This window comes from Tenrec ecaudatus, chromosome 7 (assembly GCF_050624435.1).
Source record: "Tenrec ecaudatus isolate mTenEca1 chromosome 7, mTenEca1.hap1, whole genome shotgun sequence".
Taxonomy (NCBI): Eukaryota; Metazoa; Chordata; class Mammalia; order Afrosoricida; family Tenrecidae; genus Tenrec; species Tenrec ecaudatus.
Window position 1 is genome coordinate 119455683 of NC_134536.1, and position 25169 is coordinate 119480851.

The 25169-nt window shown below is 40.2% G+C and overlaps 1 protein-coding gene across 1 annotated transcript in view; it reads left to right on the forward strand.

Moving 5' to 3' along the window:
- The window catches only part of PKHD1 (PKHD1 ciliary IPT domain containing fibrocystin/polyductin), a 588229-nt gene that overhangs the window by 214888 nt on the left and 348172 nt on the right, over nucleotides 1-25169 (forward strand). Inside the window, exons 37-38 of the mRNA XM_075554069.1 lie at nucleotides 22972-23182; nucleotides 24357-24514. Coding sequence (XP_075410184.1) covers nucleotides 22972-23182; nucleotides 24357-24514 — 369 coding nt within the window. The remainder of the gene's footprint in view (nucleotides 1-22971; nucleotides 23183-24356; nucleotides 24515-25169) is intronic.

The window sequence follows — 25169 nt, forward strand, 5'->3', positions numbered from 1 at the left end:
TAGGTTCATTGTCTTTCACTAACCCTTATCACCACAAAGTTTATCTGGTGCCTTAAAGTTTAATAGTGTCTCAATCTGTCTCTGTAGAGGAGCGAAATCAGTGAAACATTTATGAGTGGACTTCAAAAGGATTTGGACAAATCCTATTATCTTTAAATTCAATTGTTCCATCAACATTTTGAAGCCCCTTCTATAGATATATACAGCATGTCATTGACTTCACGGAAATATCTGACGTAGCGAAGGGGACTGGCAATTCCGAATCTACTGATTCAGTAACAAGGTGGCGATCTCGGCCAGCTCTTGACGCTCAAGACTTCTGCAGGTTTGTGTCCCCACAACCAGAGGTCACATGATGAGCAGGGTTCTATCTTGAGAGACAGAGTGAGTTTTCCCCAGAATACTCACTTCCATATACGTATTGTGGGAGATCATAATTAAGAAGTTGAGTTTGGATTGCTATTTAGTGCTTTCAAATGGATCGAGTTCATAGTGGACCCCATATGAAAAAAAAAAAATTGTCCCATAGAGTTCCCTAGTCTGCAACTGTGACAGGATTCGATGACTGGCTCTTTTCTCCTGCAGAATGGTTGATGGGTTTTAAGCTCTTACCCTTTGGTTAGCCGTTGACAAAGAAGAGTCGCTTGACTAGATCCTTCTGAGCAAGGATCTGCTGTACGCTTGGAACCCTGCGTGTGGTAAGGTGGCCAGTGAGAGAATACCTGACTCTGCCTTCAAAGTTGAGGAATGACCATTAAATACCTATCCTTTGAAACTATAGACCAGGGGTCCTCAAACTACGGCCCGCGGGCCACATGTGGCCCACCGAGGACATTTATCCGTTCCGCCGGGTGTTTTTGTTCTGTTTTGTTTTTTTTTACTTCAAAATAAGATATGTGCAGTGTGCGTAGGAATTTGTTCATAGTTTGTTTTTTAACTATAGTCCGGCCCTCCAATGGGTCTGAGGGACAGTGAACTGGCCCCTTGTTTGAAAAGTTTGAGGACCTCTGCTATAGACAATGTCACCACCACCAACAACAAACAAGGGTAGAGATTTTCTCTGTTCTTTTCAAATGATGCTTCAAAAAAGTAACAATGCAGTCATCCTAGGCACAATGGCAGAAATGTATCTTGTGATGTTGCATTCACTTATAACTCAGATAATTTAAGAGTTTATAATAGTCTTAAAAGACAAGCATGACCTTGAAAATACCGATAACTTTCTTAAATCAGTAGTAGAGACCACATTTTAAGGAACTTGTTTGAGTACTTTTAAGTGAACATGCTGTTTGTAAGGTCTGTAGGATTTTAGGTGTTTGCATGTAAATGAATACTGCTAATTAGAAATGAAATCCAGCTATTCAATACTGCAGGTACAGCAGGAACCCCACTTAGAAACACATTGCAGCGTACTTCAGTTTCTAGATCTACTTGAAAATGTTGGTATTAGTCAGGTCTATTTTGGTTGTTAAGTGTCAGAAACCCCAATTTAAACCAAAAATACAGGCATGTATTGCCTCATGAAATTGAAAGTCCCCAGGGAGGTCTGATTCACGAATCGTGTTGAATCCAGGTGCTCTGATAATGTTACAAGGACTTGTTTCTCTGCAACTCTTGGTTCTGTTTTCCGCTGAGTTGGTTTCGTTTTCGGGCAATTTCTTCCCCTATGCAAATATTTCACATAGTTTCTTTGTGTTATTCCCCTTAACATTTAGAACCAACACTTTTTATATAAGTTTGTTAGCATGTGTATTCCATTATCATGTGTATTCCAGTGCTGGCTCCAGTAGAATGTGCTCAACAAGATGTTGGGGATGATGTCCGAATTCAACCACCCACAACCTCATCTGTGCCCAGCGCAGTGTCTGGATTCATATTAGGCTCTCCAGAAATGTTTGTTGTATGGACAACTGATACCTTTAGTAAAGTCTCAGGATGTACTTTGGCCTTTTGAGTCACCAAGCTGTCACCAAACCAGCTGTCTGCCTAAGAGAAGTGACGCTCTCATCCAGGATGGGCTTGCTAGAACCATTGATAACTACATGGTCTGTGCATGAGGGAGGTGGTTTCTAAGTTAAGAGGTGTGTTCTTTTCAGAATAAATGAGAATAGGCAGGACATGCAATAGCTTTATTTTTAACTTTTAAAATATTTGGAAATTCAGAAGATGAAATCCAGAGGACTCTGGTCAGATGGCAGACTCGGAAGGTCCACTGGCCAGACTCTCTACAACAAAGACATTCGAGACCAAATGAAGCAGATTTGGACAAAAGCCCTGGAACTCTGAGCTTCGGAGGAAGAGAGAGAAGTCGATTGAATACTGTCTAGAAGGTGAACAAAAACAGTATGAAGGCTGGATTGTCACCTGGCCTGGTGGGCCCCAACTATCACGAACTTCTGCAAGCAGCATTTGATCCAGACAGGAGCCTGACAATCCAAGTGCACATTCTCACTGCCATCAGACCAATACTGCCCCATAGCAACACAGGAGGACAGGGTAGAACTGACCCTGGGGGTTCCTAAGACTGTACCTGTTGACAGGAGTATAAAACCCCACCTTTGACACGAGGACTGGCTGGTGATTTCAAGCTGCCGATCTTTCCTTGCTCTCCACACCCTCCCAGTGACCAGAACCATGATTATCTCCCACTTTCACCCACCCATTCACCAGTGACAACTCTCCTTTCTCCCCGGAGCAAAGCGCCAGCTCCTTCTGAATTGGAAGTGCTACCCTCAAGGTATATTACCTGGGTCTGGAGGTGTGTGAACTCTGCCACATCAGACCAGCAGAAATTGCTGTGCCCGGTCCTCGGCCACCAAGGGTCAGACAAGAACTTCCGTTATCAACCGTCCTACGGGTCTAAAAGAGTTCTTTCTGGAACAAACACCCTGACCTCCACTACCCACTGAACCAGCATAAACTATTGTGTCATGATGCCAGACAGAATCTCCCTCCTCCCTTTGTGTGCCCCCATCCCACCCTGGCTTGTCTGTACAGAAAATCAAAGACAGAAAACAAACACTGTCCCAGTATCATGGCCAAATTATACAGAGAAAAGCCGCAACAGAAAAAAACCCAAATAGACAGAAATAGAATAAATTGAAAATGGTTCTAAAAGATGGTCCAATGACAGGTGTTACATTTCAGCCTAATTACTATGATGTGCTCTAGAATGCTCTATATGTCTTCTTTTATTCACATGCCTAGACTATGGTCAGAGGAGGTTTACTGAAGACTTAATCCACGTGAAACTCTGCAAATAGATTTTGGGTTTTCACTATGACCCTTACCATTCCATAATCTGGATGTTCAGAATGATTCTGGTATCATTCCTTCCTCTGAGCTTGTGTTTTACAATCTTTGGATCACACAGGCTGGTGGGCTTCTTCCATGTGTGCTTATCTGACTCCTCACTTACATAGCTGCTTATTTTGAGATGATCCTTGAAGACCTCAGACACCATTTTTTCCACTCGCTAGGTACCGTCTGATTTCATCACCTCACTCTGGTGTAGCACTCATATCAATGATCTCATGAAGGCATGAAGCAGGGTCATGGCACAAGAACGAATTGTCCTAATATTAAAATTATAATGATGTGAGAGCTCAAAATAGATTCATATATACAGATATATGTGTGTATGTGTATATCTATTTCTATATATAGATATACAAATATATATATATATATATAACTCAATGTGGAGTAGAGACCTAAATATAAACCCCCAGAGCTATAAGGATCATGAAAGAGAAAATTGGGACAAATGTATTGCAGGGCATATACATACTATTAAAGATAATTAAAAAAATAGCCAGTGGGAGACAAAATAGATGATTGGTACATTAAAATAAGACACTTATGTACATCATAAGCTTCATCAAAAGGGTAAAAGAATAACTCATAGATTGGGAAAAATATTTAGCAATGACAAACGAACAAGGGCCCAATCATTAAAATCTGTACCATTCTGCAGCACCTCAGTAAGAAAAATACCCCAAATATTCCAATTAAAAAGTAGTCCAAGAACATAAACAGAGAAATCAGTAGAGAAGACACTTGAATGGCTAAATACATGAGGAAATGCTCAGACCATTAGTCATCTGGGGGATGCAAATCAAAACAAAGGTAAGATACCTTACACCCACAAGGACAGGCTGATTTAGAAACAAGCCAAAACAAAAGCAGAGAACAAAAAATGCTGACGAGGGTGTGGATATATATATATATAACTTTTTAGTACCAAAAAAACCTCAACTTTGTTCAAGATATTGAAAGCTACACAGACAGGAGCTTATGAATTTCCTTCAAAGAAAATTCTACCATATGAATCATCAAAGCAATACTATTAATAGTATAGCTTTCAGCTTGGTCATGGAAGAAGAGTGTCATTGAAATGTGTATTATGATATTCAGTATTTGTTAAAATTGGATTTTACCTAGATCCAGGCACTTTACAATTTTTAAAGCAACTTTCTATTTTTTCTCTAGCTTAATCTCACAACAAAACCCTGTAAAGTAGGAAAGAGTGGGATCATTCTTTTCATTTTAGAAATGATGAAAGTGGGACTCACAGGGGAAAGTAAACACCACTTATTCCATTCTCTTCATAAGTTTAAGATGCAGTCAGAATTGTTTATCTTTTGTGCACACATAGCTGGTGCATATCTGTGACAGAGACATTTTCTATATTTCACTTACAGTTTTAATTTGCTTGAGTTACTTTGGGTTCTCGTGTGGGTCATATTTCTCAGGGCTTCCTTTCTAACATTTTTTTGTTGTTGTTGAAAATGGCCCTGAATATTACTGAAGAATCCAAGTCTGGTAAATGGCCAGTCAATATGAACTCATGCAGACCAGGCTTGAGTTTATCCTGAGCTCTCAGTGAGTGAGCAATACGAAAGAAGAATGTGCATTTTAGTTTGTCCTTTCTACCTTATCCTCAATAGTAATTCAAGAAATTCAGATTTAAGTACAAATCATCAATGTCTTAATTTGAAAGTGGACTGTCAGACAAATAAATCTGTGCTGGAAGAAGACTAGCTGAAATTCTTAGAAGGGAGGATGGTGAGATTTTGTCTCACATATTGTGGACATGTTATCTCTGTAGAAGGGCATATTGTTTGGTAAAGTAGAGGGTAAACCAAAAAAGGAGGATTAACAAGAAGGATTGACACAGTCGTTGCACTGATTGGAGGATGGTATATGACTAGGCATTGTGTCAATAACAACAAGTTGGTGAAATCAAGGGTTCAGGAACTTATAGAATATCAACTGAGGTGTTTTCACTAATCACTTCAGTGCTGGGACTGCAGACTTTTCTGTAAAAAGAAATGAGGGAGGCAGCTACTAGGTCACCCTACTGGAAGAGATCTAGATGTGTGCCCATTCTAAAGAGAGATGACCCAAATTATCAAACAATTCCATGAAATATATAAGTGAAATTGTCCTGTAGATAATTAAAAAAACATTTTCAGTTGTACATCATGAGGGAACTGCCAAAATTCAAGCCTGAGTCAAAAGAGGACATAAAATGAGTATTGCCATTGCTAATGTCACATAGATCTTGGCTGAAAGAAGAGACTATTAGATTTAGAAAGATGTTTACCTTTGGTTTATTGAGTCTACAAGGTCATTTGTCTGTGTGGACCATAACAAATCATGTATAATATTGTGAAGAATAGAAATTCCAGGTGTCGGAGAGATCAGGTATCAGGCATCATCAGAACAAAAATATCATATCATTGTGAATGAGGAGGGGAGTGCGGGGTGGAGACCCAAAGCCCATTTGTAGGCCACTGGAGATCCCCTTACAGAGGGTCTCAGGGAGGAGATGAGTCAATCAGGGTGCGATGTAGCAACCATGAATCATACAACCTTCCTCCTAAATGCTTCCTCCTCATCCACTATCACGATTCCAATTCTACCTTACAAATCTGGCTATACCAGAGGATGTACACTGGTACAGATAGGAACTGGAAACACAGGGAATCCCTTCAGGACCAGTGGTGTGAGTGGCAATACTGGGAGGGTGAATTGGAAAGGAGGAACCAATTACAAGGATCTACATGTGACCTCCTCCCTGGGGGACAGAAAACAAAAAAGTGGGTGAAGGGAGACGTCAGGCATGGCAAGATATGACAAAAAATAATTTATAAATTATCAAGGGTTCATGAGAGAGAGGGGAGCAGGAAGGGAAAGGAAAAATGAGGAGCTGATGCCAGGGCCTTAAGTGGAGAGCAAATGTTTTGAGAATGATGAGGGCAATGAATGTACAGATGTGCTTTACACAATTGATGTATGTATGGATTGTGATAAGGGTGGTAGGAGCCCCAATAAAATGATTAAAAAAAGAATAGGAATTGCAGAATTAATTGTTCTCATGTAGAACCTGTACCCAAACCAAGAGGCGGTCATTCTAGCAGAGCAAAGAGATCCTTCATGGTTGAAAATCAATAACGGTGTGCCTCAAGGTCGTGTCCTTTCATCCTGTTTACTTGGTCTACATGCTGAGCAAAGATGAATCAGCTAGGTTTTATGAAGAAGCACGTGACATCGATATTGGAGAAGACGTATTATAAGCCTGTAATGTAGATGTATGTAGATGACATTGCCTTGCTTGCTGAAAGTGAAGAGTACTTGAAGTGTATGCTGATGAAAATACAAAGCTACAGCCCTCGATATAGATTGGACCTCGGCACAAGAAAACAAACCTCACAAGTGGCCCAGTTAGCACTGTATAAAGATGGAGGTTTCCAAGGACCTCATTGTACTTAGATCCTCAGTTTGTACTATAGATGTAGCAGATGAAAAAAATCCAAATGGCATAGAACACTCAGAAAATAGGTTGCAAAAGGCCTCTGTAAAATATTAAAAAGCAAAGATGTTGCTTTAAGCAATAAAATGTGCAGCCGTGGTATTTTCATTTACCTTATGTGCCTACGAAAGTTAAACAATGAAAAGGGAAACCTGAAGATGAAATGATATCTTTGAATTATGGTGTTTGAAAAGTGTACAGATGTGCTTGACACAATGGATGGATACATGGATTGTGATACAAGTTGTACGAGCCCCCCATAAAATGATTTTTAAAAAGTATAAATATTCTTATACATGAACATTGATCAGCAAACAAATATCTCTTGGATAAAGTAAAACCAGAGTGTTCCCTAGGAGACAGGGTAAAGAGACATTGTCTACATCCTTTGGACATGGTTTTACGATGGAACGATTCTAGAGAAAGACAACATGTCCAGTAGTAGTTCAGTGAAGAGAAAGATTCTCAGTAAGATGAATGACCCAGTGGCTGTAAAGATGGGCTCAAACAGACAATGATACAAGACTGGAAAATGTTTTATTCTGTTGGTATATGACATGTGATTGCTATAAGTCAAATAATTGGATGGACCCTAATAACACCATCAAATTGGCCAAGATTAGAAGAGAAAAAAATGGCATAGAAAATCTGGGCGAAATTTTGTTAAGGATCATTTTATTTGGAGCTCTTACAGCTATTATAACAATCTATACATCAATTGTATCAAGCATATTTGTACATATGTTGCCATCATAATTTTCTAAACATTTACTTTCTAGATGAGACCTTGGTATCAGCTCCTCTTTTTACCCTCCCTCTCCCTTTTCCCACCTTTATGATCCTTTCTCTTGATACATTATAAATTATTATTTTCATATCTTATGCTGACTGCTGTCCCTCTCCACCCACATTTCTGTTGTTCCTTCCACTGGAAGGGGGCAGTGTTATGCAATAGTTATTGTGATCAGTTCCCCCTTCCTCCCCTCTGTCCACCACCTTCCCCTAACCCTCCTGGTATACTGGTATTGGTACTACAATTTCTATTCCTGAGGGGTTTATCTGACCTGGATTCCATGTGTTCTGAGATCTTATCTGTACCAGTGTACATGCTCCAGTCTAGCCTGCAGTGAAATGTAGGACTGGGGTCATGAATGTGGGGGTTGAGGAAGCCTCAAGGAACCAGAGGAATATTGTGTGTTTCACTGGAGCTATCCTGCGTCCTGGTTGACTCATCCCTTCCTTGTTCCCTTTCTGTGAGGGGATGTCCCATTGTCTATAGATGGGTATGGGTTTGGGGTCTATGCTCTGGTCCCCCTTATTCTCAACGATGGTTTTTGTTTGTTTATTTGTTTTGGGTTTTCTGATGCCTATTATGTATCCTGTCAACACCTCATGATTACACAGGCTGGTGTGCTTCTTTAGAGTGGGTTTGTTGCTTCTCTGCTAGATGGCCACTTATTTAACTTCAAACGTTTAAGACCCCAGACACTATTTCTTTTGATAGGTCACCATCAACTTTCTTCACCATATTTGCTTGTGTACCCATTTTTGTCTTCAGCGATTGGGCTAGGAGGGTGAGCATCACATAATGCCAGGTTGTTGGAACAAAGTGTTTTTGCTTAAGGGAGGGCTTATACAGAGGTCCAAAGTCCATCCACTACCTCAATGTATTTCCATATACATATATGTGCATAGGCCAATATCGCTATTTTTATGAATTAATATATTTACATATGTATACACCTATGTTTATACCTCTATCCATAGCTTTGCTCTCTAAATCCTTCCTGTTGTCTTTTACCTTCTTTCTGCCCTACCATCACGTTCAACCTTCCTCTGCCTCTTAGTAATTTCTCTCAGCTTGATTGCTCCTGCGCCAGACCTCCCAGCATCTCTATGTTCCCTCATTGTTGATTTTAATTCCCTAGTTGTGCCCCTGTCTATGGTGTTGTTTGCTCACTTCTCCCTTCCCCCACCTCCTCCGCCCTCCTCCCCACTCCCCCAGTCCCTCTGTAACCATCGGTCTCATTGCTTTCTCTTTGGGCTTGCTTCCCATGCCTATCACATGTAGGTAGGCAAAACAATAATAATGGAGATAAAACAAAAGATTGAATAAAAAGGGGAAAAAACAGCCTGAAAAAGCATACATAATTCCTGGTCTTTGTGATAGTCCTTTATGACTATCTTCCCACCGGTTCTGGGGAATCTGGGAATTGTCTCTCTTCCTTTGAAGTCTATTTAGGGGCCTCCTCGGGCACTTTGTGGTTTGTTTTGCTCCAGTTGCTGATCTATTATGTTCCCTTCTTGGTTTGCCACACTGTGGAGGTTTTAAAGTGGACTCACATCCCGCCGTGAGTCCCCAGTATTGTCCTCTGTCATAGTGTGCTCCATTGAGGGGAAATCATGTCTCCAGCTGCTGTCAGCCCCACAGTCTTTGCTGTGCCTTAGCCGATCAGTGCAGGATTTCATCCTCTGGAATTGGTGTGCTGATATTGGGTCTAGACACTCATTCTCTCTTTTTTCTTCTTGGTTTGCTTCTGTGTGGGTATGGCTGGCCACTCCCTTTCCCCATACGTCTAGGGAGGGGATCAGTTTGGCTATGATTCGGGCCAGCCCCTTAGCCCAGTCTGTTTATGAGTTACTGCATCTGATTATGTTGCCCTCAAGGTTTGACGAGCTGTGATGGAACCTGCACACATACTCCCATTTCTGTGGAGACATAAACAATACCTCCCCGTCCCTTGTTGGGTTAGTGCCCTGTTCCCCCAATGCCATATTCTCCCTCTCCCTGCCTCCCCCACTAGTCCTTCCCTCCCCCATTTTTTCCCTTCTTTGTGTTGGGACGACATGTACATCCTTGGGTTTGGCGTGTCCCCTGCCCAATTGCCTGTACCTCAACCTGTATAGTGTGAGATAAGTGGCTTTTCTTCTATACCTATGGTGTTGATTATACCTTCTATACCTATGGTGTTGAGTCTCAGGGGACTCAAGTTGTGCTTGTCCTTTTGTTATTGGCTAACTTGTAGTGTTTGCTCTGTAGCCTTCTTGCTGAGCTTCTTTACCAGTTGTATATTTTTCTTTGTTAGTGGTGTATTAAAGTCATCTACAATGACTGCCAGGTCTGTGATTTCTTTTTCATGTTTTGAATAATTTGTTTGATAAATTTTATGGGTCTCTTGCTAGGAGCGTATATATTTATTATGTTCCATGGTTCCTGATCTACTGATCCTTTCAGCTTTACATAGTGCCCATCCTTGTCTCTTGTCATGGTTTGCACCTTAAGGTCAATTTTGTCAGAGATTACAATTGCAACCCTTGATTTTTTTTAAGTTGCCTTTAGCCTGGTATATTTTCTGCCAGTGTTTATTCTTAATCTATTTTTTTTTTGTCGGTGATCTTAAGATCTGTCTCTTGCAGGCAACAGATTGATGAATTGTGTTTTCTGAAGCAGTCTGCTAGCCTTTGTCTTTTAATGGGCGAGTTCAGGCCGTTGACACTCAGAGTTATTTTCACCTTCTGTGGATTCATTTGCTGTCATCTCGTACATTTTGTGTTAGGTGTTTTCCTATCTCCTTTAATGTCACTGTGCTGTGTTTATATTGGGGGCTTCATTCTTGCCTTCTTTTCCCTCTGAAGCATTGCTATCTTGGTAATTGTTTTTGACGTGTTGACTTTTTGATGGAGTTGTGCCCTACTTGTGCTTGGTGGAGGTTAGTCTTCTGACCGCAGTGATTTCGCAATGATTTTTCCACAGGGTTGAGTGTCTTATGGCATATTCTTTCAGTTTTTCTTGTCCTGGAAGACTATTACCTCATTGTCTGTCTTAGTGGGTAGTGTGGCAGGTTATAGGATTCTCAAGTTGGCATTTTTTTCCTTTCACCTTTCATAAGATGTTATTCCACTCTCTCCTCATCTTCATGGTATTCGCTGATAGGTCTGAGCATATCCTTACCTGAGCACCATTGTATGTGACTTTCTTTCTCCTGTTGCTCTTAAAATTTTCTCTTTTTCCTCAAAGTTGGATAGTTTAACTATTATGTGCCTTGGTTAGTTCTTCCTGGGGTTTAGTCTAATTAGTGTCATCCCTGCTTCCAATCTGAATGTCTGATTCTCATTCATTAAGGTTGGGAACATTTGCTTCCAGGAATTACCTTGATAATTTAGCTGCTGACTTCTTTGTTGTGTCTTGGTCAGGTAGACAAATTATTCAAATATTATTCCTCTTCACAGCATCTGTCATTGTTCTCAGGTTTTCTTCTGCCTCTTTATCTTGTTTGACTGTCTTTCCTGTTTCTTACAATCTGCCTGGTTGTCCTCGAGATCACTGGAGTGATTCTCTTCCTCTTCTAGTCTATTGGTGAGGTCTGCGATCTTATGTTTTGCTTCTGTTACCTCATCCATTAATTCTTTTGGTGCATGGACTTCATCCCCTTCATTGTGGACTTCACTCCTCTATCGTGCACTTCATCTCCTCTATCATTGTATCCTTATTCTGCGTTGCTTCCCTCATGTTCTGTATTACTCCAAGCAGCATTCTGAAGATTTGTTTTTGTGGTAAATCAACGTTTGATTCCTTTATGAGCATCGTTAGGTTTATGACTTCCTACACTGTTGTGGTTTGTTTTACTTGTGGGAATTTTCAATACTGTTAGTTGCTTCTAATGGGAGTTGAAGTTTGTACAGTGATCTTGTAAGACAGCTTGATAATTATATAAAAAATTTAGAAGTAGGCATATGCCTTGATACAGCAATTCCACCTTAATGAAACAACCTTGTATATGCACAAAAAATTATGACCCAAGTATATTCACATTAGCATTTCTGATAGATCAAAATATTTGGAACAAATTAAATATGCAGAAACAAAGGATTCGTATATAAAATAAATAAATTAAAAATATATAACCATCAGGACGTTAAGTAATATGTAACGGATCCCAATAAGAACAAATACATAATATACTATAAACATATATCTCAGTATATCAAATAAGAATAATTTACAAAAATCGTTTATATAATATAGTATTTTTGATGAAATTTTAAAAATTATCATACAATAAGACATAATGTTTAAGAAGGCTTCAAAATGTTAGTGCAAATATGGAATCAAAATGCAATGGAATGTTCCTACAAACGTTTTGAAGTCCCCACGTAAGATATTGGATGGTTGCATTGTCTTCATTTTACTTCTTTACATTTTTATTTTAAACTATGTGTTTATTGTCTGCATAAGATCAAATTATTATTAAAAAACATTCCTTCCTTTTCATGCTGTCATCTCTACTCTAAAGCATAAAACCCTATTTTATCTATCAAAAATTATTCTCAATCTTATAAAAAATGAAACAGAATTATTATACATATTTTGGAGACAGTGAACAGAAGTGTTAAATAAATTCCATGAGATCCTGTCACTCACAAAATAGTCTTTGCAGCTTGATTGGAATGACTGTCATTCCAGTTGTGTAATGTCCTACATTTGCTGTTAATTGAGTTGTCCTGAAATCCTAATAAGAACTAGGAGCAGTGTGCCATATATTTCCACTTATCTCACAGCACTATTTCCTGAATATTTTGAGCCTTATCCTTTTAGTCTTCTCAGTCACTTCTTTTGAATCAAAGTAGCAAGACTGAAGCTCAGTCTATAGAAATAAAATTTTTAAATTGTTTTAAAAAAGAAATAAAATAGACCTCTAGAAAAATGCCTTCAGTCAAGTATGGCTCATTACACTATCCACATAACCTTGGTTAGCCATGGCCTAAGCCCTTGTGTCAGGAGCAGTGGACTTGTATCTTGGCATTGTTAATGACTCTGTTCCCAAATCACTTTCATCACAGTGTAGAAATGTTTGCTAATCAGCGGTGGATGCAGACAGCTGTTCTGCACATTTAGAGGATTGCTCTGACTTGCCTTCTCCGTCCTGCAGGCACATGCTCCCCCCTCAGTTCCTGCCACCAGAGATGAACCAGTAATGATGCAGAAGGGTCACAGTGCACACACAGAGCTGAGTTTAGGCAAGATTTCTCCCGCCAGGTTCTTCTCTAAGGAAGATATCACAGCAACTAGCTCTCAAAGGCAGAGGGAAATGGTACATGAAAAGTGCCCCCATTCCATCTCTTTGGTCTAGCAGATAGTCTTAGATTAATTCTAATGTCACAGCCTTCTTTTGTGAAGTGCAACAAATTGGATAGCTTCCAATTCATGAATGGTTTGGATTAAAAAAGTGCTCCTGTAAGTTGGTTGTCTGGAATGTGAAATACATTTTATTTTTTTTAAAGAAATATTGTTAAACCTTACGGTGAACCACTTAGGTAAGCCCTGAAACGTGTATTTTACTTAAGTGATAAAGGGAATATAGTATCTGACTGCGGTGCATTGTACTAATTGTATGGGGAAGTAGGTCAATTTATAATTTAGGATGCCAGCCTGGGACATATTTCTCCCTATTTTGGCTGCACAATCCCAATTTTCTTTTTGCTTTATAATAGTTGCAGAACATTCTCAGTTTCTACCCTAGAGGGCTTCTTTAGCCCAGAGAAGGGGTTCTGGTACAGTCTGTATTCTGGCAGCAGAAAGAGCCAGCACAGATGCAAGATAAGGTACTCTACATTTAGTTTTTTGTGTTAGGCTGGGTAGATGAGAAACAAATCCAGAGGTACTCACATACGTATAAGAAAGCTTTATACCAAGGAGTAGTTATATATTAAGAAAACATCCCTGCACAGTCCAGATCAAGTCCATAAGCCTGATATTATTCCATAAGTCCAATAAGAGTCCAAAAATCCTTCTTCAGACTCACGCAGTCACACACATTGATGCAAAATGCAGGAAGACCACAAGCTGGGTGTAAAGTCTTGTGCATCCAAGGCCGGTGGAAGCATCTCAGCACTGGCACAGGTCTCTACATGGCTTCTCCATCTCTCCGAGTGTGGCTCTTCAGCAGGAAGGTGAAGCAGAGAACAAGTGTGTGGCCTGCCTCTAAGAGAGGAAGTTCCCAGAATCCTCAGGAGAAGGACATGCCCACCAGGAGGCATCATCAGGCTGTGACCTGATGGACAGGCTAGACTCTACTCCTACATTTATTTATCAAGTTGACATGAAGTTGTGTAACCACCACACCTTGACCTAATCCCCCTAGGTACTTATCACTTTCTTCTATTTTAGAGGTAGTAGATGACTTGAGAATTCAAAGTGTGGAAGGACTGGTTGTTATTTCATCTTTATTTCCTCAATCTCATACCCCAATAGTATGCACCCTACCTTCTATTAACAGAACAATAAAATACCAGTGAGAAGCAGATTTTGGAACAAGAAGCTGGGTGGGGCATCCAGATTTTAGCTATAACCAAAAAGCAAGGTGGTAGAGAATGGATTCTCAAGTGTCTTGGGCAGGGTTCTGTAGAGAAGCTCTATCTATCTATCTATCAAAAAAAGAGATTTTAATTTTAAATGGTTCACTCACACAGTTGTAGACACAAGTGTCAAAGTCCAGGCACATTCCAAGTCTTTGGGTCAGATGATAAGCTAGAGGCTTCTGTGGACCCAAGTAGCTTGGGGGCTGAAAACCCCAAGATTAGCAGGAAGAACACAGTTGGTGGCTGTAAAGGAAGATGAACACAAGGTCAGAACGTCAGGCTTGTGCCTGGAAAGTTGAGTGACTCTGAGGTTGGCAGTCAGATGGTAGGACACTGATGACTCTCAGGGTTGGCAGGAAATGCAGCAGGCCATTGGCTCAAATCCAAAGAACTGGATGTCAAAGGAGTGGATGCAGGATCCCAAACCTCACTGCCACTGAGCCAATTCTGACTCATAGAAACCCTCCAGGGCATAGATTTCTGAGACTGTCTAGATCCAGCAAAAAGCAAAACATTCCCCCCCCCACACACACACACCGTCCTTATATTGGAAGCAGGCTACATACACAAGTAAACTTTATTTTAATTGTATCAAGATTGTGACCTGAGTAGAAAATTTTCTATTCCACCCTAATTTGTCCCATTATAGAGGTTTACAACTGATTGGCTTTGTTTACATTATTTTTGGTTAAGACACGGGGATTATTTGCCAGGCTGCTGAGAATTCTGGCCTAACCCAGTTGACACAAAATCCTCCACCCTAAGTATGGAGGAATGCATTTTTCTTTTCCATTGCATTGCTTTGTTCATGTATGGATAAGAACTTGACTTAGAGCTGAAGGCTGGAGTTTGAACTTGCCCAGAGTCATTGTGGAAGAAAAGCTTTCTTCTGAAAGTCCAGTCTTGAAATCCTATGAAGTAGTTTTCTGGGTAAACACATGTGGATGCCTGGAGTCACAATGGACTTGACAGCTTCTGTTTGTGTGTGTGTCTTTATATTTTGATTTTCTACTTTGTTACAATCCTTCTAGTTGTTCTTTGTTTGTTTGTTTTTTAAATCAACCCAGGCTTCAATTGAAGATATTCCCGTGGGCTTGATTTTATTTATACCTTTATACTTTCTCTTCGGGAAAGAAAACTTGTCCTCATAGTTTAACCTCTTTTGGTTTATCCATCTCCAACCTTCTCTTCTGAGATCCAGTCTCAACTGTCATCTTCAATATTCTCTTTAATATGTCAAGTGTAATCTTCCTAAAGAAAGCATTGGACTGATTGGCTAATCAAACCCACCAACTTCCCCAAGGGAGAACGAGGAGGCTATTTGTTCCTGTAAAATTTTCAGTCTCTTTCTCACTGCCATCATGTAAATTCTGACTCATGGTGATCCTGTAGGATAAGGCAGAACTGCTTTTCTGGGTTTCCCAGACTGTAGCTTCTCATGGGAGTAGGAAGTTTCATCTTTTTCCCATGGAGTCGCTGGTGGTTTTGAAATGCTGACTCTGAGGTTAGCAGTGCAAAGCATAAGCACAACACCTCCCAGGTTCCTTGCATCATAGCCCAGAAGACCCGATTTAGAGTTGCTGACTTGTATTCAAATGGATGGCAATGGGGTTTGTTTGGGTTAGAGCTAATAAAATTGTCCTGTAAAGCTTAACATGTCTAAAATGTAATCCCATTAGAATAGAACCAATAAGAAGACAAGCATTGCTGACACACATCGTTCTTTGAGCAGCCCACGGCACCTAGAGTGTTAGCTACTGTTCGAGGCCATCAAATTGATAATTAACTCGTGAAGACACCGTGCAACAGAGCAGATGTGCTCCAAAGGACTCTTTTTGGACTGAAATCTTTATAGGAAACCCATAGCCAAGTTTTTTTTCCCCTCAGATCCAGTGGAGGAGTTTGAACCCCCCACCTTTCTATTGGAAGCTACTTGCACACAGTAGATACTTAATACACATTCATTGAATAGATACTTCATTTTCTCTTTCAAATATCCCATTAAATTAACACATTGCTCAAGATTTGTATCTGGAAGACTTCATGGACATCTTCCCTCTGACCTCTAGATCCAATGCCCAAGATCTCCTGATTCTTCAGGTATATCTGAAGTTTTGTATTAGTCTCCTCAATGTTGCTGCCTAACTGATCCAAACATCCAAAATATATTGCTTGAACTACTTCAATAAATAGCCTTCTACATTGACTTCATACTTTTATTTGCTTTCCTGAAATCTATTCCTTATACAAGATCCAAAGTGACCTCTAAAGCATATATATTTAAAAAAACTTATTTATTTAATATTTTTAAAATTGGGAGTTAATACATATATCATATCATTCCATAGTTCAATCACATCAAGCAGTATTGTAAATTGCTCCCCAAATCAGTTTCCAAACATTCTGTTCCTTCCTGGACTCCTTGACATCGTCTCCCTTTTACCCCACTTCTATCTCCACGACCGATACCCCCCCCACCCGCAAACCCTTCTTCTTCCCTTAGTACAATTGGTTCTTGCTCATATGCTATCTCTTGAAATGGTGAAATGTAGACTTGTTCTCTGCATCACTCAAAGGTTTACCATAGAATCTTTCTTTTTAGTGTCTAGAAACCCAACTAATTTTTGCATGTCCCTCTTGCGCTGCCACTTTGCTGAGTCACCCTATTGTTGTTGGGTGCCATCGAGTCAGTTGCAGCCCACAGTGACCTGCCCTCTTCGCAATTGTTGCTATAACTAAGTCCATCAACGCAGCCATTGTGTCAATTCATCTCAGTGAGGACCTTCCTCTTTTGTGCTGCCTCTCTACCAAGAATAATGTCCTTTTCCAGCGACTGATCTCTGCTGATAACATGCCTAAAGTACTTGTTACAAAGTTTTGCCATTCTTGCCTCTAAGAAGCACGCTGCCAATACTTCTTCCAAGACAGATTTCTTTGTCCTTTTGGTTGTCCTTGGTACTTTCAATATTCTTTGCCAGCACCAAAATTCAAACACACCAATTCTTCAGTTTTTCTTTTTCAATGTTCAACTTTCATATGCATATGAGGCCGTGGAAAATAGCATTGCTTAGGTCAGGCGCACCCCAGTCCTCAAAGTAACATCCTTGCTGTTCAATATTCTATTCTTTTAGTTCTAGTAAATATCTGGTGACATCTCTGGTATTTTCTATATATAGAATCATGTCACCTGCAAATAGTTTTAATTCTTCTTGTCCAATACCGGCACCCTTTAATTCTCTCTCTTGCCCTGTTGCTCTGGCCAGGACTTCCAGTGCTGTTTTAAATCCGAGGGGGGATCATGGGTATCCTTGTCTCCTTCCTTTTCTTAAGCCACTCCTGGTATTGGTTACAAAGCACTCGATAACTTAGACACACATCATGCCACCTCATTCCCACGCTCCACACACACTGTTATTTGTTAGGGCCTAGAAGGTACCGAAATCACTCTCACCTTAGGCTAGATTCCCATTACAACCAAGGTTCTACAGGCAGCAGTCAGTCAAACTTGGAAATGAAGGAGTCAGTTCCCCAGACTTCTGTGTCTGCTCAACACGTCTAACACCAACTGTAAGTCTAAAGGTTTTCCCAAATTACTCTCAGACTCCATAATTCACAAAAATAATATGTCTGTCCAAGCAAAACTCCAAAGTAAGACATTTGTTGCTGCTGAGTCACTTATGATTCAAGGTGACCGCATGTTAAAGAGAACTTTTTAGAGCATTTGCTTGGCTATAGTTTTGTTGGCAGTAGATTGCTAAATTTTCCTTCCATGGCCCCACACTTTGGGCTCCTATCTTCCGCCTCCAGTTCTTCTATGAAGTGATCCCAAGCCTGTCATAAATCACATGGGTAGGTGGTCTGGTGGGCAAAGACCCCACACACATGAAGACATTCCTATCAGGCAGGGCATTCCTAGAGATCACCCTCAAGTGTCTGAGGGCAAAAGCTAAACCAATCATTACATAAAGTTAGTTTTCGCGACTCACTAAGCTTGGCATTAAATATCATTTCACATGAAGTATACTCTTTCTCAAAATGTGTAGATGCCTGCTTATGTGACAACATGGCATCTGCAAAGGAAAACCTCTTTCCCCAAATAAGAGGAAAGAAGTCCGAACTTCCGCCTACCTTTTTGGAGGGCTCAATTCAAGCCATGATATAAATCAGTGGATCTCCCCCTTCCTAACGCTGCGACCCTTTCATACAATTCCTCATGTGGTGGTGACCCCAACCATAAAATTATTTTTGTTGCTACTTCATAACTGTAACTTTGCTCCTGTTAGGAATCATAATATAAATATCTGATATGCAGGATGTATTTTCATTGTTACAAATTGAAAATCATTAGAGCATAGTGATTAATGACAAAAACAACATGTAATTATATATTGTGAAATATTTCTAATGACAAATAAATGAAATTTTGACTTGAAACATGGTGTAGCTTGGGTAACAAGTCTTTGCACTGGGTACTGCTATGTGGGTGTATCTGCAGGTGGGTGGACCCACCTGGAGACAGAGAGAGGAGCAGTGTTTTGGTCCTAAGACCATTGGAAACGAGATGCCTATGAAAGGGTAGTTCGACCCCCAAAGGGGTCACGACCCACAGGTGAGAACTGCTGATATAGACAGACCCGCTCCTTTGGTATGAGTGAAGTGCTGGGTGTCCATGCTCCTAGTGACAGGGAATCTTTCCATCGTGCTTGTGATTTTGTTGTTTGTCTTTACCTATATCGGTCATACAGAAGGGTCAAGGAGTCTTGGTGGTACTGTGGTTACATGCGGGGCTGTGATCTGCAAGGAAAACCGTTTGAAGCCACTAGCTGCTCCTCTGGAAGAAGGTGGTGCTTCCTATTTCCGTGCACAGTTTTAATCTCAGACTCGCTGGGGCAGTTGGACCCTGTGTTAGTCTGGGTCTTTTAGAGAAACAAATCCACAGAAACTCATATATATGAGAGCGTTTTATACAAAGGTTAAGTGCACATCAAGAAAACATCCCAACCCAGTGCTGCCCAAGCCCACAAGTCCAACATTAGCCCATATGTCCGACACCAATCCACCAAGTCCTCCTCCATCTCACAAACACATGCAATGACACCGACTGCAGGAGGAGTGCTGAGTCAGTGAGTGTGTAAGCATCTCAGCACTGGCAGAGGTCTCCACACAGCTGCTCCAGCACCCATGGCGGCAGCAGGGTAGGTGCATGTGGCTTCTCCTCGGGGATGTCTTGCAGGAAGTGAGCTTTGCCAGCTGAAGCAGAGACCTGGCTAAGGCAACTGCATCCTGTTCTGACCATCACAAAGCAAGAGACATGGGAACTAGAAAGGCGAGGCTCAGTGAGCCATTTATCTCGCCACCCTTCAATTAACCCCACATGTGTTTATCGGCCAGGTTGGCACAATGAATTTTAAGTCTCTCAGATCCTATCCTAATGAGCTGCTGTGGCACGGCATGAACTAGGTGGCAGTGAGTTTGGGACCGTGGAGGCCAAGGTCTCTCTATTTTGTCTCCCTAGTACCTGACATATGCTCATTGATACTTCAGCAAGGACAGCATTTGGTGTTTCACTATGGATACTGGTGAAGCTGCAACCAGAAACAAAGGGGAAATAATTTGCATATTCAGCATAAAACTATTTTTAGTTATTGTGTGAGCTTCTTTAGGTTTCTATTTCTAACGTGGTTGCTCTTTCAGGAAATTCGTGCTCCCTTTGTTCTTTTTCTAAACTCTTTGGAGAGATTTTGGCAGTGATTCACTTAGGATAAAGATGGAAGCTACAAAATGAGCAGAGAGGACGATTAGTGATTTTAAAGTGTGCTAGCCCACACAGATGATTTTCTTTCGCTTCATGCACATTTGGGAAGAATGGTTCTCCAGAACTATGTAATTATGGATGAATGACACTGAAATGGTTGACAATAATTTGTAGGAAATACAATTATGAGCAGAAGTCATTAGGGGGAGTAAATGGGCAGTTCGTTGGTTAACAGGTCAACTTTGAAAGCTGAGAATGGTTAAGCATCGTATTAAATTACAAGTTAAGCGCATGACCCTTTTTAATTTAGGCAAATCCATAAATTATTGAGCTTTTCATTCTCTGTGTTTTGATTTGTGGTATGCAGAGGCAGAAAGCCGCCCCATCGTTGTTTCCTAAGAGTTCTGTGAAGTGAGGAGGTGACTCACTCACCTTTGAAATGAACACAGTACTTCCTTCATCTGAGTGGCTGGCAGGTCAATCTTGTGTGGCATTTAAATACTGTTTTCAAAGTAATTAATATAATTTTGGAGGCATCAAAGTTAATTTGGTACAGTTAATTTACAGTTATTTCCAGACCCTGGGAATTCAATTCCTTATCCAGTTCTTGGTCCAGAATTCAAAAGACCTGATTTCTGAGCCTGGCACTGGGTTCTCATAGCAGTGTAATCTTGTCTTTGAAGAATATTAGTTTCCTAATCTATGTACTCTGTTGGAAGAAAAAGGAAGGAGGGAAGGAATGAATGGAGGAACGAAGGACCCTTACTTTAGTGTAAAGCTACCTTCTATGGGCTAATTTTTGTTGTATGTATGTTTCCCCTCATACTTGTAATTTTCAGCATATTATGTATTTCCATTTTCAGAAGACAATATATCAAACTAATAAAATTAAAATAATTTAAATCACAATGAGCTGAATGCTAATCACATACCCTGGATTGTGTTGGGAATTGTGACAATGTAAAGGAAATAAAAGGCAGTGGGTCTGCATTTAAATTGCTAACTATCTCTGTGGGATGATAAGATATATTACTGTATTAACTACCAAATAACTTAGTCTGAAATATATGGAACTGACTATAAGTTATGTAACTCAAGTTTCCTCAGAGTCCCCTGAGATGCTTCAGCCTGTGGATATTTCTGCATGCTAACCCACCCCATCCTTGTGTTACAGCTAGAACTGAGCTCTGTATTGTCACCTTGGCTGTAATCATTACTGATATAGAATGCCAATCTTTTCCTCCATGGTACTGCTGGTTGAGTTCAAACTACCAACCTTCCAATTAATAGTTTGGTAGTAAAAACTCTTTGTGCCACACTGGCGCCTTAGAAGGATGTTGGTTTATGTCAATTGTTAAAAATGAATTTCAAAGCTTCCCTGATTGTGTTTATTCATTTTAACTTCCCTATCCTTTTGTAAGAATGATTATTGAGAAATATCTTTCTTACTTCTACAATTGATTCTGTTATGTGTAGTTTGCATACAGCAGTAAATGTTTATTGTCCACTGGTTGTGAACAATTGATCACAAAGTTTAACAGCATTTTGCCTTTTATAAATATCTTCCTACGCTTGGTTTTTTCTTTGCAGACATTCAAGAGTAGATCATTGAAATTCGCATGTGTACACATATACATACAAATAAACCTTATTTCATTTTATTGTTCCCAAAGGTTAAAACACATAAACACAGAATAAAATTAAAATTATTTTCTTTTGGGATGATTTATGCCTCAATTTTCACCTGCCCTATAATTAGAAATTTTGAACTTTGGAAGAAAAAAAATTATGATAAAATTATTGCCCAAGTAAACTTTAGAAATTATCTCATTAACCCCAAGACCTTTCTCAGCCTCGTGCAACATTGTTGGCATAAGCTCCTGCTCACACACAAATAAATAAAGAGGAAAGTTTAAAATAATTTGAAAATGATTTATTGTAGGCCACCTCTGTAGTTAGCGATTCAAGTCTTATTACTTTACTTTAGTGCAACAAGGGAGGACAGTAACTTGCTGTGGGCTAAGGGTAAATTATGATCTATTGCAAAGGAGGAGGGAAATGTACTAAGCCAAGAGGAAGGAGTTGGAAGTAAGCTATGTATTTTCTGAGGTATAGCTTTAGATAATGGTTTGAAAAAGCACTTGGCCTTGACTCTTACTGGAAAAGGCCAGAGTAAACTATGAGACAGACTAGCTTCTTTAATCTTCAGTAGTTAAGGAGTAGCATGCTTGTGTGGAGAGGGACATGTGTGTGTGCTTGGGCCTAATATAAATCAAGATCTGTAGAGTCCAAGCACCTCCTTCTTCTACGCTTTTTTTGTTTTGTTTTTAACAACCCTATCTTGGATAGACCATATTTTGGTGTCAGAAGGGACCATGTAACGCACCAAGGACAGCCTCTTTAAGGTGATTTTGAGTTTCTACTCTCTTTATACATGAAGAAGTAAACTGAAGCCTCTGAGTGGAAATTAGTTGTGGGCTTCTCCATCAAAGAGTCAAAGAACCATTGTTTGTTATTTGGAATTAGAAAATGGTGTGGCAGGGGTCGGGGGGTGGGGGGTGGGGGTGGGGGGTGGAGATCACGGTCCAACTGGAGAGAAGTGGGGAAAGACTGAAGGTCTATTATTTGTCGAGGACCAAGCTAGGTATTTCATATATTTTCTCATTAATCTTGAATACTTCAATGAGATACGAGTTTGCTACTACTTTTGCTTTGCAAATGAAAAAGATGACGGCCATCCTTAATTATATTATCTGAGGTTTCATGGTTTAGATTTTGGAAAAAAATGGGAATTTTACACATCACCACGCCCTACTCTGAATTGTTTTTATGGCCACTGTGTTAAATATGAAAAACACACTCACACACACACACACACACAAACCAAAACTAGATTCAAAGAAATGAAGGCTTTTACACTTACTAATCCAGAAGCTTGCCTCCTCAGGCTCTTCTTGCACAAGTTTCTTTGCCTAAATAACACTACCCTCTTATTGATCAGTAAAATGTCTCAAAGCATTTTTTTCTTGGGCTTCTTTAGGTCCTGTACCAGGAGTACTTGTCACCCATCTTCGAGCAGCTGCCCGTGCCTTTGACTCAGTGTTGGCTTTGGAAGATGCTGTGGACTGGCACCCTGGAGATGAAGTTGTCATCATCAGTGGAACAGGGATCGAGGGTGCCAAACCAATGGAAGAGACCGTCATTGTGGAAGCTGTGCACAAGGCTGACCTTTATCTCCGGTCACCCTTGAGGTAATGCGCTGTCAGCTTGGCTACATGGTGATGGAAAATGATGGGATCTTAACTGTGTTATGCATCTGGATATTTGTTGATGTTTCAAGATACATTTTTACATTACATAATGCTAGACTATATATATATGTATATATGTATATATATATGATCTCATTTGCCATTTCAACAGTCTTCACCTGGACAATAATTCAATGGCATTAATTGTTTGTTCCGCTGTGTAGCCCTCTATTACCATTAACAGATGCTCAAGGATCCATAAGCAATGTGTCTTCCTTTCACCCTCGCTCCTGCCCAGTCCTGGTGACCACGGATAAACCTGACTATGACACAATGGCCTTTTCTAAATATTTTACCTATACCTGGAATCACAGTTTGTTCTTTTGTGCCTGAGTTATTTCACATGAATTGTCAGTAAGGTAGTATGTATCAAGACCTATTTCTTTTGATCTCATTGTATGTATGTACCCCCTTTTGTTTATTAATTTGCTAATAACCAAAACAACAACAATAGAAACACCTCACTGCCATTGAGCGATCTCAAATCATAGAAACCCTATAGGACTCAGTAGAACTACCCCTTTGGGTTTCCACACTTTAAATCCTTATAGGAGCAGACCCTCTCATCTTTCTTTTGAAGAGGGACTGGTGAGTTTGAACTGCTGACCTTGTGGTAAGCAGATTGATGCATAACCCAAAATGCCTCCAAAACTATGTACTATCTGCTGATAGACAATTGGATTTTGTTTGACTACTGCGAATGTTAAATAATGAGCATTCATAGATATTTCATAGATTTTCTCTCATTTGATCTTTTATACTCATAAAAGTAAGAGAGTGTTATTTTTGATTTGTATCTAAGGAAACCGAAGTGCAACGTACGCGTATTGGTTTGCAATTTTGCTTTTTGTGGCTCTAAGGATCTTGTTAAGAAGATCTTGACATAAATTTCTCTTGTAAGAGGCTAGCCCTGCTTTCCTTGTAGCGCATGTGGTCCGTGTAACAATCAGAGCAGTTTCTAATGTTCATGTCCTTGCATCCATTGTCTGCCCTTCCATCTTTCGAAAGGCCTGGGCCCTCCAACAAACAATGGCACTCACCTAACGCGTCACTATTCCTAATGACTCAGAATGTGACAGCTTCACCTGTGTCTTTCTCCTTTCGTTTCCACTAGATATTCGCATGCCTTCGAAGAGATCTGGGTAGCTGGGAAGCACCTTGTTTTCAAGGCCACAGTGGCCTTACTCAGCAGGAGTATTACCATCCGAGGAAATCTCACCATGGCAAGGAGGACACACCTTGCTTCATGCCAGGAGGATACTGTTTCAGAAGGTAGAGGAGTATTTTTCCTGGGGAATTCAATGAGTGAACCAGATTGCTCTCTCATTGTCACACTGATAAGTGGCACAGGGTCGAAACCCAACGAACCCTTAACCTTTGCACATCCATAAGATCCTCTAGCTTCCTGAATACTCTTGAGAAGTTGGAATTTTATCCTCCTTCATCTCTCCCCACTCTATTTTAAAAGATATAGACCAAAAGATCCATTCTAAAAAGTAATTACATCTCTAGGGGAATTTTTTTTCCCTTTAAGTACTCCATCTGATGATCTTCACGGGAAAATCTGAATTACTTTTAAAATAAACTCCCTAGTTATAATGAAATCTTAACTTGTTGCCAGGCCCGCTTTTAAAATTCTCAGGAAAGCCATCAGCCAGAGTTCTAGCCCCAGCAGCACAGTCTTACCATTAGACTTACGGGACTCTCTTGCTCTGCTCCTCCCCTTCTATTTCTCTCTGTGTGTGTGTGTGTGTGTGTGTGTGTTTTTTCAGTATGATTTCTGAGTGAACTACCACATACTATAGGCATGTGGTCAGAAAAGTCAATTTATCTTCTAGTAGAATAACAGGCACTGAATCACACTGATGTGCCTATTAAGCATCTATTTCAGGGATGGGTAGTTTAGTAGGTTATGTTTTGGTTTTCC